Source organism: Notamacropus eugenii, chromosome 4 (assembly GCF_028372415.1).
Source record: "Notamacropus eugenii isolate mMacEug1 chromosome 4, mMacEug1.pri_v2, whole genome shotgun sequence".
NCBI classification, from domain to species: Eukaryota; Metazoa; Chordata; class Mammalia; order Diprotodontia; family Macropodidae; genus Notamacropus; species Notamacropus eugenii.
Window position 1 is genome coordinate 143,087,555 of NC_092875.1, and position 15,942 is coordinate 143,103,496.

The 15,942-nt window shown below is 34.7% G+C and overlaps 1 protein-coding gene across 9 annotated transcripts in view; it reads right to left on the bottom strand.

Moving 5' to 3' along the window:
* Window positions 1-1,039: 1,039 nt before the first annotated feature.
* OXR1 (oxidation resistance 1) overlaps window positions 1,040-15,942 on the bottom strand; it is a 588,329-nt gene continuing 573,426 nt past the window's right edge. For all 9 annotated transcript variants that reach the window (XM_072603288.1, XM_072603286.1, XM_072603290.1 and 6 more), the window contains 5 exons: window positions 14,912-15,037; window positions 10,199-10,351; window positions 8,359-8,454; window positions 7,072-7,145; window positions 1,040-2,920 (listed from right to left, as the gene is read on the bottom strand). In XM_072603288.1, coding sequence (XP_072459389.1) covers window positions 2,785-2,920; window positions 7,072-7,145; window positions 8,359-8,454; window positions 10,199-10,351; window positions 14,912-15,037 — 585 coding nt within the window. In that variant the 3' untranslated portion in view covers window positions 1,040-2,784. The remainder of the gene's footprint in view (window positions 2,921-7,071; window positions 7,146-8,358; window positions 8,455-10,198; window positions 10,352-14,911; window positions 15,038-15,942) is intronic.

A 15,942-nucleotide genomic window follows, 5' to 3' on the forward strand; every position in this document is an offset into this window, starting at 1 on the left:
TCTCCACTGGTATGAATCTGAGACCTCTTACCCTGGTGTACAGCTTCTCCAAGTGCCAGTGTGTTCTCCTAGGCATGCTCCTGGTCAAACCTAGTCTCCCTATGCAGACTTAGGTAATATCAGTTGGGTTCTCACTGCAGAAAGGCAATCTTTTGACATCCTCCTAATTCAACTCACTATTCCACTCATTAAAGTAGCTTTTTCAAACTTTTAACGTTTCTCTTCAAACCTCCCATACCTCCCCCTCTATTACAACTGAAAACCTTACCTCATATTTCAATGAAAAATTGTGGTAGATGACTTCTGCCATGATCTCAACTGTAACTTCTCACATACTGAATGAGGTGGTCTAATTGTCAAGACAAACCCAAGACATACACAAATAATCCTATTCTATTGCATCTTCTTCCAGCAAACTGCCTCCTCTTATCATACCCCTTCTCTTATTATCTTTCCTCTTTTACCTACTGGCTGCTTCCCTACTGTCTTGATGTCTCCTTCATACCTAAAAAAAAAAAAAAAAAAAAAAAACAAAGAAAGAAAGAGGGAGGAAAAAAACCCCTTCACTTGATTCATGCATTCCCACTGTCATCTCCTATTTCTCCTCCCTTTTATGGCTGAATTCCTTAAGAAGGCCATCTACAATAAACACTTCCCACTTTTCACTCAACTTCACAACTTAACTCAAGACACATCATCTTCTGACTCCAGACATTTTCCCTGGCTATCCCCTATGTATGGAATATTCTATCTCCTAATCTCAGCCTCCTTGCTTCCCTCTAGCCTCAGATGAAATCCCACCTTCTACATGAAGTCCTTCCTGACATCTCTAAATTTTAGTCCCTTTCCTCTGTTGATTTCCCATTTGTCCTGTACAGTTTGTACAATTGTTTGAATACTGTCTCCCCCACTGGACTATAAGATCTTTGAGTGTTTTTTTGACTTTTTTTTTTAATCTCCAGTATTTAGTATAGTGCCTGGCACAGAGTTGACACTTAATAAATGATTACTGACTGACTTCAATAAATTGCAACTCAAATTTTTATACATATATTTTAGTTTTATTTGCTATACATCACTATGACCTTATTGTAATTGAAATCCATTACAGGATTATTTAGTCTTAACTCCACAAAGACAATAATACTGCTGTGGAAGACCCAAGGAGAAAAAGGTGATATTTATTTACAGTTCCTTATATTGTAAACATTTAATCTATATAATGCTACTAGCGTCTAACAAGAATTAAGAGATTTACATAGACAATTAAGGAAACGTCCTGTACTTCCATTCATATTCAGCAATAGCATATTACAACAGAGCATTTATTTGCTCCTTTTAATTACCCTAGCAGTAAGTTTTCTTCAGTTAAGTATTTAACTTTCAAAAGAACTAAATATACTCAAGTGCTATACAACTACATCTACTTAAGCCCACACAGCTGGTTTTTATTCCATTTTAAGAATAATTTAAAGTGCTATAAGCAACCTGTCAATCAACACTTTCTATAAGAACAAAACTACCTTTAAACATTATTTTACAAGATAATATACAATGCTCATCTGGAACAGCTGAAGTTTCAGCACAAAGTCACTGTCACAAGTATAACAGCAGTTTTTGTTTTTTTTGCATAACATAGAATAGAAGCTTTGAAATGAACTGTTTTAATGAGTTGTTATTGCCACAATGGTTTATTACTGATTTTCCTACAAAAGAGGACAAGAACTACTGGTGTATTCTAGCCTGCCATTTTTTTTCTTGAGGTCACGACAGTAAATTTGCATATTCCACGAATCTACTGAGTTACGATATTGTCTACTATAGTACATGACCCATTTTATCAGCGCTGGTGCTAACTAATTTACAACATATATCCACTCAATTTTTAAAAAATCACTTTTTTCTTTTTTGGACAAGAATAAACTATATTTTTGGATCTGAAGTGCAACAAGGCTAAAACAACAAAACCATAAAATAGTGTATCTGATATTTATGCTGAAGAAATATGCACGTGTTTCATAGTCTTTGTACTTCTGATAATGCCCTGCTAAGCTACAAATAAGTTAATACTCTAATTTCTTGCTTAATATATTAAACCCAATAGAATCATTAAGTTCTCATACTCCTGTGCAGTTGTACAAATCCTTAGCAGATTCCAAGAGTGTTGTTTCCCCAAACCTGCAAGTATAATATGGTCTAATATAATCAGCATTCTTCCTTCATTTCACTTTTTCTAAAATGGAACTGAGAATGCCTTCTGAACAAACAAATGGTGCTGTTATACTTAAGTGAACTAAAAACTGGACAGTACCCTTTAATTTGGCATATCGTTTTTATGTATTGGTTCTACAATGCAAGTTGGTCACTCTCAACCTCAGCAGCACTGTAGTCTATCACTACTTATAATCTCAACCTATGCCCCACATGTTATTCCTTTAAAGGAATTAATATAATTTTAAAAATTAACTAGGTGGAAGTTCAACATAGCAGCACTAACATCAGAGAGATCGTGACGATTTTTAGATGGGAGTTTAACAACTCCTTTGTCAAACTGCAGTTAAACTGCAAATTATTTATACTACATGGCACTAGATAAGTATTATACCTTAAGAACTCAGGGGGAGGAACATGATTTTAAAAAACCTGCAAAATTATACCTAAATAAATGGTGACACAGACTCATCTAAAATAGTTAGTGACACGCTACATTATATTGCTTCATGAACTTTCCAAACTATGCTTGTCCATGTCAGGTTTGGGGCATTATCCTGGTAAGAAGAGTAGTTATTCAAAGGCCCATATTTCAATGTCTTGAATAAAGAAATCTTCTTTTTTAGAAAGTGTATGGTTCCCAAATGTTTTACAGGAATGACTTCTACCATGGTAGAGATCCCCATCAAGCCAAAGTGCAAACTCTCCCCTGCAATGAAAAAAAAAATTAGAAGAATTCTAAAAATAGTTAACAAAAATGAAATTACACACTTGAACTGTCAACAACTCCCCAAATCTTCATTGACTATTTTCAGTTTACTATCATCCCTACTCCATTATTCTACATGTTCCTGCTGTTTCCATATCATGAAGCATTATATTTTTAAGGGTATGATACGTATAAAAATGCTGGGATTGATGGTGGGAACAAATACAAAAAGGATATGGTCCCTGCCCTGATGGAACTTACATATGTATGTATTAGTACAATTCGATGTAGGTCCTGAAAGACCGGGATTTCCAAAGGTGGAGATATGAGGGGAAGGGGGGGAGGGAAATAATAAAAGCATTGCAGGCATAAAGCAGTTAAGTTTGGCTAACTCTGGCTGCTAGAGCAAAGCAGCGGGAATACCCTATGAGGATACAATAGTATGGAGGCAGTTTGTATTTTATTTGGTAGGAAAAAGGGGACCTACTAAAGAGTTTTTAAGCAGAGAAACAATCTTATCTATGATAAATGAAGATTAATCTGCAAGTAGTAGTAAGGACAGATTGCAGTACAAAGACAGTAGTGAGGAAAACTAGTCAGGGACCTGCTGTTAACAATCTTGTATAGTATCACTATGTGAAACAAACAAAAACTATTAATCACCATATTTTTTTCAAAATTGCTATGCCAGGAAATAGGAAAAACATAAGTATATAGCAAAGGAAGGACATTTTTGTAACACTTCATTTTTTTATCCACTAACTTTCTTTTAGCCTGATTTAGTTTCATTTATTCAGTCTACAATCAATCAATATTCAGTCAGTAAGCATTCATTAAATGTTTACTATGTACCAGGCACTATGCTAAAGATACAAGTGAAGATAAAAACCAGCCTCTGCCCTTAAAGAACACACATTCTAATGGAGGAGATAACATGTAAATACACCGAGTACAGGAAGGTAACATGAAAGGGGAAAACTTTTGGATTTAGGAATTCTGTGTTAATCAGAAAGAAGGATTTGCTCAGATACAATGAACATGTATATATCTAACACAATAAAGGTGTTATATGTTACATCATAATATTACCCAGTCAGACAGAAGAACAAAATCATGTGAAACATAAGTACATATAAAAATGGTCTGTTAATATAATCCAATTAGTTTCTGAGGTAGATGCTGCCAGGAGGTATTGTGTACAGAATGTCAGACCTACAGTCAGGAAGACTTGAGTCCAAATCTAGCCCTTTTCACTTAGCTGTGTGACCATGGCTAAATTACTTAACCTGTGTGCCTCAGTTTCCTCACCTATAAAATGGAGATAATATCCTCTTAAGGTGTTGTGAGGATCAAAAGTAGTATTATTTGTATAGTACTTTGCAAATTTTAAAGCACTACATACAAATGCTTATCATCATCCTCATCATGATGTTTTGTCCCACATTTGTGCTAAAATATTCCACTGCATTAAGAATATGACCTGTGTTCATTTAATGATAAAGATAGAATTTCCTTGTAGATTTGGAAGTCCCAAACCATCTAAGGCAAGAAAACATGGGTATATCTCAAAAGATTTATATAGATTAAAGTTCAAGAGCTTGTAGTTTTCTCACACACCTATCAAAAGCAACTGATTTTATTTTGGAACATGAGTTTACTTTTATCAATAGATTCAAAATGTTGTGGGAATGGCATTATCATCTCAAGCTCTTCAGCAGAAGGTTTAGCTTGAGAAGTCTCTTCATGCATGTATCTGATAAGAAATCTCTTGGTCAAAAATAGCCATGATTTTGGATAGGGAATGCTGAGATGGCAACTAAGTTAAAAAAAACATTCTCCAAAGTAATTAAACTATAATAATATATGTTCAAGCCTGACTGATTTAGAGGTCATCTCATTCCCTACTCCGCCTCCCATATCTCTATCTTTGAAAATACCAGTCTTTCAGGACCTACAGTCTAGCAAAGAAAGGGTATTACAAAGAGTCCTTGCACTATTGAATGGAGAACTTCTTTTGTTTCATGGTCCAGGAAGCCCCAAATTTACGAATAGATGATCTTGTTCCCAAAACTACTTTTCAGGACAAGGGGTGTCTAGAGAACGGTTGTGTTAAATATACTGGTCAGGGTGTATGGCAGCCTAGAAAAATCTACTTAATCCACAATGTACTCTTCTATAGTACTGCAGTGACCCTATAGATCCTACAAAGTATTAAAGGCTTTAAATATAGACACTGTGATGTTGCATATCTTTCAACAAAAGACTGATGTAAATTGGTTCAAATTATATGAAAAAAATCACTAAATGCCTGACGACTACTTTTTAGGGTCCAGAAATTTATAATCTACATGGGTGGAGATAGTACTACTGAATGGAGCTGAAGGAAATCATAACTGTACATGCCAACTGGCTCCCTTACAAATTTGTCATTTAATTTTAACTGGACCCTCATTGAAGCCAGGCAATCCATCTAACTTTTCCCTAATTTACTCTCTATACCATTAGCAACAGTGGCCTTTCTAAGCTATCTTTTCTCTTGTTAAGCCTCTGAAAGAACCCTTTCTCCCAAACATCTTACCTGAGGACCTTACCTCATGTTTTACTGGGAAAAAAACAAAACCTGAGGCTATTCACTACAAACTCCCTCTTCTTCCCTTCATCATGGCTCCCACACTATCTCTCCTTTTATCTAGTCATTGAAGACGCAGTAGCCCTTTTTCGTAATCAAAGCCAATCTCCTTATACATACTCTTGATCTCATCACTTCCCATCTTCTCCAGGAGAATGTCTCTATTAATCATTCCCCACCCCTTCTAATCTTTAATTTCTCCCTTTCTAATGGATTTTCCCCCTGATGTCTACAAACAAGCTCAAGCATCTCTCATCCTTAAAAAATGCCCACTACCATCCTATTTCTCTCCTTTCTTTCTGAGCCAAACTTCTTGAAAAAATCCCCATTACCTAATTTCTACACTATTGCTTTCACTTATTCTCTTCTGAAGGGAAAAAAAGCTGCTTTATATTTCTAAGGAAAGTTGAGAGTATGTGTGTGCGTGCACATGTGTGCAGGGGGGAAAGGGAGGAAGAAATGAGAATAGAATGGCCTAGATTCTACTTTTCAGTTTTTCTTAATATTGGTTTTTAAGTGAAATAGGACTCATACCATAATGTTCAAAAATTGAGTGTAAAGGATAAAATAATCTACATTATTTGCACATAAGCAACAACTTGGGAACCTCGGAAAAGATTCCCTTCTTCTAAAGGGCCGATGAGGGTACAAAGTCAGGGACAGCACACTAAGCAGATATTGGAGCACTGGCCAGAGAAGAAAGAAAAGAGAACACCAAGATGATAATCAGGTTAAGGTAGGGAGCTGGGGGGAAGGAGGGGCAGAAAGTAGGAAAGAAAGCTACATTTAAACTCAGAAAAATTGATGAGATGTCAGGAAAAAAAGAGAAAATAACGAAAATGAAACTCGGCAATCTTGAAAATCAAGCAATTAAAGGGCTCTTACAATGATTAACTTAATTAATTAATTTGGCACTTGAATACCACTGAAATGTTCATTTTATTTATATATGAAGAAAATCAAGATTTCAAGTAATTTGGGAAAAATTTCAAGAAAAGTTAAATTTCTCGGTTCTAAAATTGTCAATCAAGACTTTAAAAATAAAATAAAAACAACTCTACAAAATAAACTTCGACCTTAATGAAATATATTTGAAATTGCAGTGAGAGCTACATTATATATACATATCAAGATACTGAACTATTTAAACAAATTACCTAGCACAGAAGCACCTTGTTTCAAACTTGAAGATCTTTGGACAAAAACAATACAATTCTGATCCACAAACTATCACTCAATCTAATTACCTAAGGACAATGCTCGCTCTAATAAAAGTGAATTTGTTCATCCATACATGAATATACTTCTATTGGTATACTGCAGAAATTAATCTTAATAGGTTCAAATCTTCTAGATAAGCATGATAAGCATAATTTTAAATTAAAAAAACTCTTATTTTTAAAAAACTGAAATAAAAATCTAAAAATTTTAATTAAAAAACTCCTAAAGTGACAACAATTTAGTAACCTATAGTTGAATTTTTTTTAAAGGATTTTTATGCTAAATACTTTAAGTTACTTACCCGCCTCCACCAAAAGCTAGGGCATCCATATCTCCTTTGATAAAAAACATATTATCTCCAGTCCACTTAAAGACCTAATAAAAAATAATGATTTTAAGGTAAGCTTTATTTTGTGGAATCAAGGATGTATAAACAAATGTAGAATGGATGAAAATAGTCATAAAATTTATGCAGTCACCTAGAATTTTTTAAAAAGTCAAACTCTGACAGCAATTATCAGACAAATTACAATTATAGTTAGAGGTTTGGAGGTTAGAAATAGAGGAGGGACAAGTGGTTTTATCTTTCTGAATCTCTCCTTAGTCTGAATGAGGTCATTCATTTAATAATTATTCATTAAATACATTAAAGATGCCCAGCACTATGACAGAGAACAACCATAGACTTCCATATCTCTCATGTTTTGATTTGTATTAGTTACTTATGTTCAATTTAATCACAGTAGGCTCTTAAGAAGGCAAAAGAATTATCTTTTTTTCTAGGAGAGCACCGAACAAATTATGAAGAAGCCACTGATTTGCTACATTTTCTTTTTTTTTTTTTAACTTTTAACATTTATTTTCACAAAATTTTGGGTTACAAATATTCTCCAGTTTTCTCCCCTCCCTCCCCCAAACCCAAGCATTCTTATTGCCCCTGTGACCAATCTGCTCTCTCCTCTATCCTCCCTCCCTGCCCTTGTCTCCGTCTTCTCTTTTGTCCTGTAGGGCCCGATAGCTTTCTTGACCCCTTAACCTGTATTTCTTGTTACCCAGTTGTAAGAACATTACATTTGATCCTAACACTTTGAGTTCCAACTTTGGGTCTCCACCTCACCCCATTATGTACAGGAACATACTTGAAAAAATATATTTAGAATGTTAAGAATATCATTATTATCATTAAGATATTAATTATGTTCATTCAAGCCTTTTCAACTAGTTATTTTCAATTAATCTGGAAAAACTAGAATTTGGGGATATCATTCCAGATAAGGAGTAGCTATATTGTACAACTATCCCCCCTAAAAAAGTTTTAAAACTTTGGAAGAGTAATTGAGATAAAAAGTATATACTGCCATAAACTCATTACACAGGGACGCTCAATACTATTTGTGTTTAATTCAACTTAACTGTTAGCTTTGAATAAGGTTATCCTCTAATCTACAGGTAGTAAAAATCCTATAATCACCTAACAAATCAAAACTCTTTTGTCAGTTCAAGACTCATATTCCTTAAATTAATATTTTGCCATGAAAGAAAGTTTGTAACAGTATTTAATAAACAAAATTTTAACATGTATCTTTACCTCAAATTCTGGAGAAAAAGTAAAAACGAAGGTCTCTCCAGTACCATAAAAGCCATCACTCACTTTAAATGGTTCTGATGCCAGTGCACCAAAAACCTATAGAAAAAGCAAAAGCTAAATTAGCATGGACCAATCTACATGTCAAGTATATTTATAAATTATAAAATAATTTATTCTTCTCTGTTTTTCCTTATGACACTTCATAGTGTCACAGCAAACACAGTCAGAATGTAACAAACTACACATGTATTTTAGTAGGGGAAAAGTAGGATGTTGACAGAATATCCCATATTATAAAAATAGCAGCAGTAATAACAATAACGATAATAATAATGCTAATAATTTCCATAGTGCCGAGGACGTGCCAGGCACTGTGCTAAGTGCTTTACAAATATTATTTCATTTGATCCTCACAACAACCCTGAGAGACAGGCATGACTATTACCATTTTACAGATGATGAAACTGAGGCCCACAGGGGTTTAAGTGACCTGTCCAAGGTCACATAGCTAAAAAATTTGAGGTTATACTTGAACTCAAGTCTTCCTGACTCTAGGCCAGGCACTCTATCCACTTGTCTCCTATTAATGAAAATAAAATATAAGGAATAACAACTAGTTTTCTAAATGTAAGTAATAAAAGCTAATTACCTAATTCTAGCCCTAAAATTCTAAGCTTAACCATAAAAATTATTAAATGATACATAACATTAGTAGGCATAATCAATATATATTAACAAAATAATGTGTCTGGATACCTTCAAATTTAACCATGCAGAACACAGAAATAATGTTGTGTTGAGTGTACTCTTTCTATGGGGGTGACTGCCACAGGTATTCAAATATCAAAACTACAACAAAAAGAAAACAGGAATGCCACCCCTTCAATCAAGAAATGCTTGACACTTTAGTGGACAATAATCCTATCCAGTGCTAAAAACACCTGAGGGAACCTAAGAATGCAATTTTATCTTGAAGTAAAGAAAACACAATTCCTGCTTTGTTGACTTACAAGTTACTGTAGTATTTCACACTAACTGAAGACATAAGAAATAGAATAGCAAAGGAGTACTCTGGAATCCTTATAGTATAACCTTAAAATCTATGTGCTAAAAGCCTCAGGGGAAAAAAATCTCCTAAACATTTGTAATTCTCAAACCTCAATTTGAACAATTAGGCACAAGAAAATTTCTATAAAGTTTTACTTATTCTGACAAGTACAACAGAATTGTGGAACTACAATAGGTTAAGTTCATCTAAATGGAGCAAATCATAGTCAAATAAAACTAAGTCACATAAGAGGATTTGTGTATCTGGATGAAGCATCCCCTTCCACTTACAAGGATTTTCTGCATGCATTCTTTTCCCCCAGTGAATACTTGGATAGTCAAGAAACTAATATCAGGTCAATTATCCATTTGTTTACGACCTTTTTCTCTTGTTCAGAAAAAAAAGTGGCTATGATTTTAGTCAAGTTTGCAATTTCTTTAAAAAGATTATGTAATAAGTTTGATTTTAAAAAAACTTATTTTAAATGATTTTTTGGGACTATTTTTGCCTTTTCCTTTTCCTTATAAAATGCAACCAAACTTAGATAGTTCATTTTAATTCAAGCATTCTACTCATTTATATACCGAAATCTGATTGCACTGAGATGTGTTCATGTATAAATTTGTTGTACTGATGTATACTAAAGTCTTTTTAAATAATATTAACAACGATTTATATAGCACCCATGTGCCAAGCACCATACTAAACGCTTTATAATTTTAATCACATTTGATCTTCACAATAACCCTGGGACATAGATGCTATTATTATTCACGATCATCTTTTTCATACCTGGCCATCACTGTCTTTAATCACCATCAGCACTGGTGTGTCCAAACCCAACATTGTTCGATATAGAGTCTTCAAACTTGTACCATGTTTCCCAGTACCGTAGACAAGAGTCCAAGGATAGCCAATGGTTCGTGGTGGAAGATGTTTAGTGAGCTATGGACAACAAAGTATTAATTAACATTATTTAAATAGTTACCATCTTTTGTTATAGTCCTGCTACTTATGCCACATGGAAACTATCACCACCAGTAGACTGTCCCCTTTATTACTCTTACTTTTTCACTTAATTTCAGTCTCTCCCTGATTACTGGCTCCTTGCCCACAGCCTACTAACAGCAGGAAACAGTGTGTCTCCCCCAACCTCAAGAAACACCCTCTCTTTCCCTCTGTCTCTGGTATCGTCCTCTATCTCTTTACTCTTTCTGACTAAACTCCTTGAGAAGGTAATCTATAATAGGTTCCTCTACTTTCCCTCCTCCCACCCTTTTAATTATACTATCTGGCTGCCAATCTCATCATTCATCTGAAGCTGCTTTCTCCAGTTACCAATGATCTCTTAATAGCTAAATCCAATAGCCTATATTCAATCCTCATCCTTACTGACCTTTCTGAAGCCTTCAACACAGTCAATCAGTTCTTCCTCTTTGATATCTTTTTCCCCCAGGTTTTCAGGACTACTCTCTCCTGAAACTCTTATACATCTGACTGCTTGCTCCTTCTCCCCTGGATCATCAATGAGGTCATGCCACTAACTGTGATGTCCCAAAGAATTCTGTCCTGGGCCCTCTTCTCTTTTCCTTCTATACTACTTCACTTACTGATCCCATCAACTCTCAAGGATTTAAAATATCATCTCTATGCTGATGACACTCACATATACTTAACCAGCCCTAACCTCTCTCCTGACCTCCAGACTCAACTCCAACTGCTTTTCAAACATCTTGAACTGGATTGTCCTTGTAGACTTAAATTTAACATGTTCAAAAACTGAATTCGTCATTTTACCCCCAAAACCTACCCCTTTCCAAACTCTCCTACCAATATTGAGGGCACCACCATCTTCCCAGGCCTCTAGATTCACAACCTAGGTGTCATTCACACCCTCCATATTCAATCTGTTGCCAAATTCTGCTGATTTTACCTTTCCAACATCTTTCAAATAGCCCCTATTGTCTCCTATGATATGACCACCACCCTAGTGGAGGCCCTTATCTCCTCACAGCTAAGAGAATGGTGGGAATTGTGGGAAGCAAACTGATTCCATTTTGAGATTTAAGTTTCATTTTCCTGTAAATTCCACTTCAACATAGGAATTGAGTGACATGCTGTTTTATGTCTGGGTAAGTCCACCTGGTCACTCTCCGCATTCCCAACTCCAGAAACTCAGGCTCATCCCCCTTCTACTTGGGATGTCCCTAATCTTTTCTCCAATGAGAAATCAAATTACCTAATCTTGTTCCCTGGTTTATAGCTTGTTGTTTGTTTTTAATGCATAAAAATCTATCTCCCTATGCATTCTGGGTCCAGGTTGAGCTCCATTGCTTAATATCAATATGCTCAGAATCTTGAACCTTTGTTTCTCTAGTTATGTCAGATTTTTACCCACTACACACCTAAACTATTTCAGTAGCCTGTGACTGGTCTACCTGGCACAAATCTCTGCCTATTCCAGTCCATCCTCCTCCATTCAACTGCCAAAATGATCTTCTTAAAACACAGGTCTGACCATGTAACACACTCTTGCTAACTCCCAATTAATAAACTCCAGTGGCTTCCTATCACCTCCATGATCAAATACAAAATCCTGCTGGGCATTCAAGTCCCTTCTTAACCTGTCCCCCCTTCCACTTTTCCAGTCTTCTTACACCTTCCCCCTAAATACTCTTTAATCTAGTGGCATTGGTCTCCTTGCTTTTCCATGATTAAGACATTCCATCTCCTGCTTCCAGGCCTAGAATGTTCTCCTGTCTCACACCTCCACCTGATGACTTCTCTGGCCTCTTCTAATAACCATCTAAAATGTCATCTTCTGCAGGAAGCCTTTCCCAACTCCATCTTAACTGTCTCCTTTAATTATTTCCTATACTTGTGTTTGTTTGCTGTTTCCTCCATTAGAATATAAGTTCCTCAAAGGTAAGGACTATCTTTTGCTTCTTTTTATATCCCCAACAATTCAAGTGCCTGGTACATAGTAGTAGGTACTTAATAAATGCTTGCTGACCAACCAAAGTGAAGTGAGAAGAAGCATGAAGTTAGGAGAAGAGCAATGAACTAGGCAGAAAAGCTCAATTCTCACCCTAATTCCACTGCTTCGACTGATCTGTTTCCTGATTTGTAAAATGAGATGAAATGTTCCATCTCACAGTTTATTTATAAGTTATAAAGTGGTATAGCAAATTAATGAACGTAGGGATTAGACAGAAAGTAGGCTAAGAAGCAAAATACTTCCTGATTAATATATTTATAAGAGCACTGAAACACTTGGCCAAAAATGTCCTATTTCTCATAATTGATCATGAGTGATCCTGTAAGTGGGACAGTTTTGTATGTATCATACAAGTTATAAATAATATATATTTTTATTATCAGTGTAACATCTCTATAAATGCCAGTGGTAGAGGTTTATTTATTTATTTTTTTATTTCTAGGGTTATTTGAATGTCTAAAGCTCTAATCACCCGCTTAAATTCCCATGATGCCTCAGGGAATATCACATCAATCCCTTTCTGAAGGCTTCTCCATCACTGGTTGAATTATGCAAACTCCTTCCTACAGTTTAAGAAAGATGATTTGTCTCTTTCCTATTTTTCAAGAAAAGATGTAAAGTTTCTAGAGAACAAGATATTAAGGTAGAGTATTAAAGCTCTCTGTGATATAATATATTCTTTGTGGATATATTCAACCTCAAGTTGACTTGGGGATGCTAATAAATGCCAAGGGGAAAAATTTTTTTTCTTATATAAGAAATAAGAGAAAGAAGAGAATAACAGACAATTTAAAAGAAGAAATAGTCAAATATGTAGCCCTTACTTAGCACAGGGCCTATCAGACACTTAATAAATGCTAGTTGGCCAAAATATTGTTTTAACTTCAATCCCTCTCAACCAAAGGCAATAATCCTAAGACTTGGTTATCGCCGATTTCAACTCTTCTAGGCATTTCTGATGCAAGTGAAGAAATCTTAAAAGAACATCAAACTGCCCTAGGTTTGAAGTGACTGGCCTAGGAGAATTGCAGGCTGGGGTCCTGGGCACGGAGTCAATTATCTTTGAAAAATTCAAGAAAGCAGAAGTGGCCTGAAGAGAAATGGAACCAGGAATGTCTTGATTTTGAAAAAAGTGTCCTTTAACCACAAGGCTCCTGATCTTGACTTTCTTTATTTAGGTTCATCACAAAATTCTAAAGAGTACTGTTTAAGGGATAAATTGTGAGTGTTTAGAAAAGCAAGTGGTAGTGATTAAGAGCCAGCATGTCTTCATCAAAAACAGCAGACTAGGCACTATTCTATTTCTCACAATAACCAGACTGGTCAATACAGAAAACACTGTAGACACAGTTTCCTAAGGTATTAGCAAGATCTTTAGACAGTTTCTCATGCTACCATGGGGCCTGAATCACAGTAGCTCTGCGGATCTGTAACTGCATTACTGGAAATTACTGGAATTTAATGGAAAAGGTCTCTAGTAAAGCATCCAGCAAATCTGCTTTGGTCTTCTATACTTGAATATTAAAAAAAAACCAAAACTCTAATGAAGCATACTTGACATGCTTATCAATTCTGAAGATGAAACAAAAACTAAGAGGTATAGCTAACAAGGTGGATGACAAAGTCAGGTTCCAAAAATATCTCTATAGCCTAGAATAGCTAGATAAATCTAACAGGATGAAATTTAATAGATATAACTGTAAACTGTCCTATCTAGACTTGGACTCAAAAAATAATTAATGAAAAAATTTTCTGAGATTTTAGAGTGTACTGAAAACTAAAATGGAATCAATAAGATAATATGGAAGTAAGAAAGCTAAAATGATCTCAGTATTAAAACAGAAAACAGTGACCAGAAAAAGGGAGGTTATAATTCTATTGCAATACACTGTTTATGGATGCACATATAAGAAAAAGCATCAAAAAAGCTGAAGATGGAACATAAGGATTGCTGAAGGGACCAGGGGATGTTTAATTTAGAGGAGATTAGTCATTAAATATTGCTTTGAAATTATATGAATGGGTGTCAAATGGTAGAGAATTAAGGCTTATTCTGTTTGATACCAGAATACACAATGAGTGGAAACTGCAGTCTGATTTCAACTCAATATGAGGAAACACTACCTAACAATTAGAGCTATTCAAAAATGGAAGAGGCTCCCTTAGGAGGCAGTGAGTTACCTATCAACGAAAGTCAAGCAGAAGTTTATCTATAGTAATATCACTGCCTAAACTGTGGGTTCAATCTAGATGATGGCTGACAATCTTTCTAACTGAGATTATTCGATATTACTAAAACTATAACTCTGTGTGTGTGTGTGTGTGTGTGTGTGTGTGTGTGTGTGTGTGTGTGTGTGTAATTTTTTCTAGTACTAATAACAAATTGCTTTAACTTTCAGGTCAACTAAAAAAAAAAAAACATGGATATAGGTTTTCAGTTCAAGAATGAAAAAATTTAGTTCCATCATCTGCAGTTTAGCTCACACCATTTTAGGTTAATTTCTTACCTTTTCGATTTGATCTGGCAGTAACAATTCACTTGGATCACTGAGATTTGGTCTAAATGCTTCAGACTCCAGGTCTGCTTTTATAGGAGTAGCTTGCTTTGAATTTACATCTTCCTTTGTAGTAATCTAAAAAGCAAATAGCAAAAGTATATTAACATAAAAAAATAATATGCTATTAAAAGATGTTTTAGGCTTCTGGAAAAAAATCTTTAAGTTTTTGTATTTTAGAAAATTGACTGAAGCTTTAGGATCTTATGTGACAAAAGTATTTAAACCTAAGCACACTGCTAAAAATAGTAGGCTATTCAAGCTAATTTTAAATATTACTTATCCTATTCTTTAATATGGGGGATTTTAAAAAAAATCATTTAGGCAAATTTTTTACATGTTTCTTGTCCTCCAAGAAATAAAGGTGGGCTACACCCACCTTTAGTGCTGAATCTGAACAACAATATTGTGGGGCTTCTTCATAGAGTGGAGAATGCTTCCTGACTTGAAGTGAAAGGAAATCTTTATTCATGATAAACCTTACTTTAACTATATGAGTGTTTCAATTCAAAGCTTCATAAGTATACTGCTTTCTTTTCATCTCATTCACCTTTATTTTCAGCATAAATGTTTACAAAACATATAAATCTCTTTCCTTTGAAAGCTAAAATATGCTAAAAGATGTCAGAAAAAACTGGTTTTAACGGAATTTTTAAATTTTAATTTAACCACAATGTAACTTTTTGAAAACTATTCTATACTTACTACTTAAATTGGAAACTAAACTAAAAAGAAACTAAACCAGTTTTTAAAACACAATAAATGGATTTTTTATGAATAAAAATCTTACATATATCCTTTAAAAACATATTTCAAAAGATATAATTTATATAATTCAATCCTTGCTTAAAGTGCAAGAGGACTTTACCAACGAAACATTGCTACTTTAGAATATCAAAATGAACTAACATTAGAAACTAAAGTATACTGTTAAAAAGCTGCTTGAACATACCTGACAATAATTTGGGAAATATACAGCACTC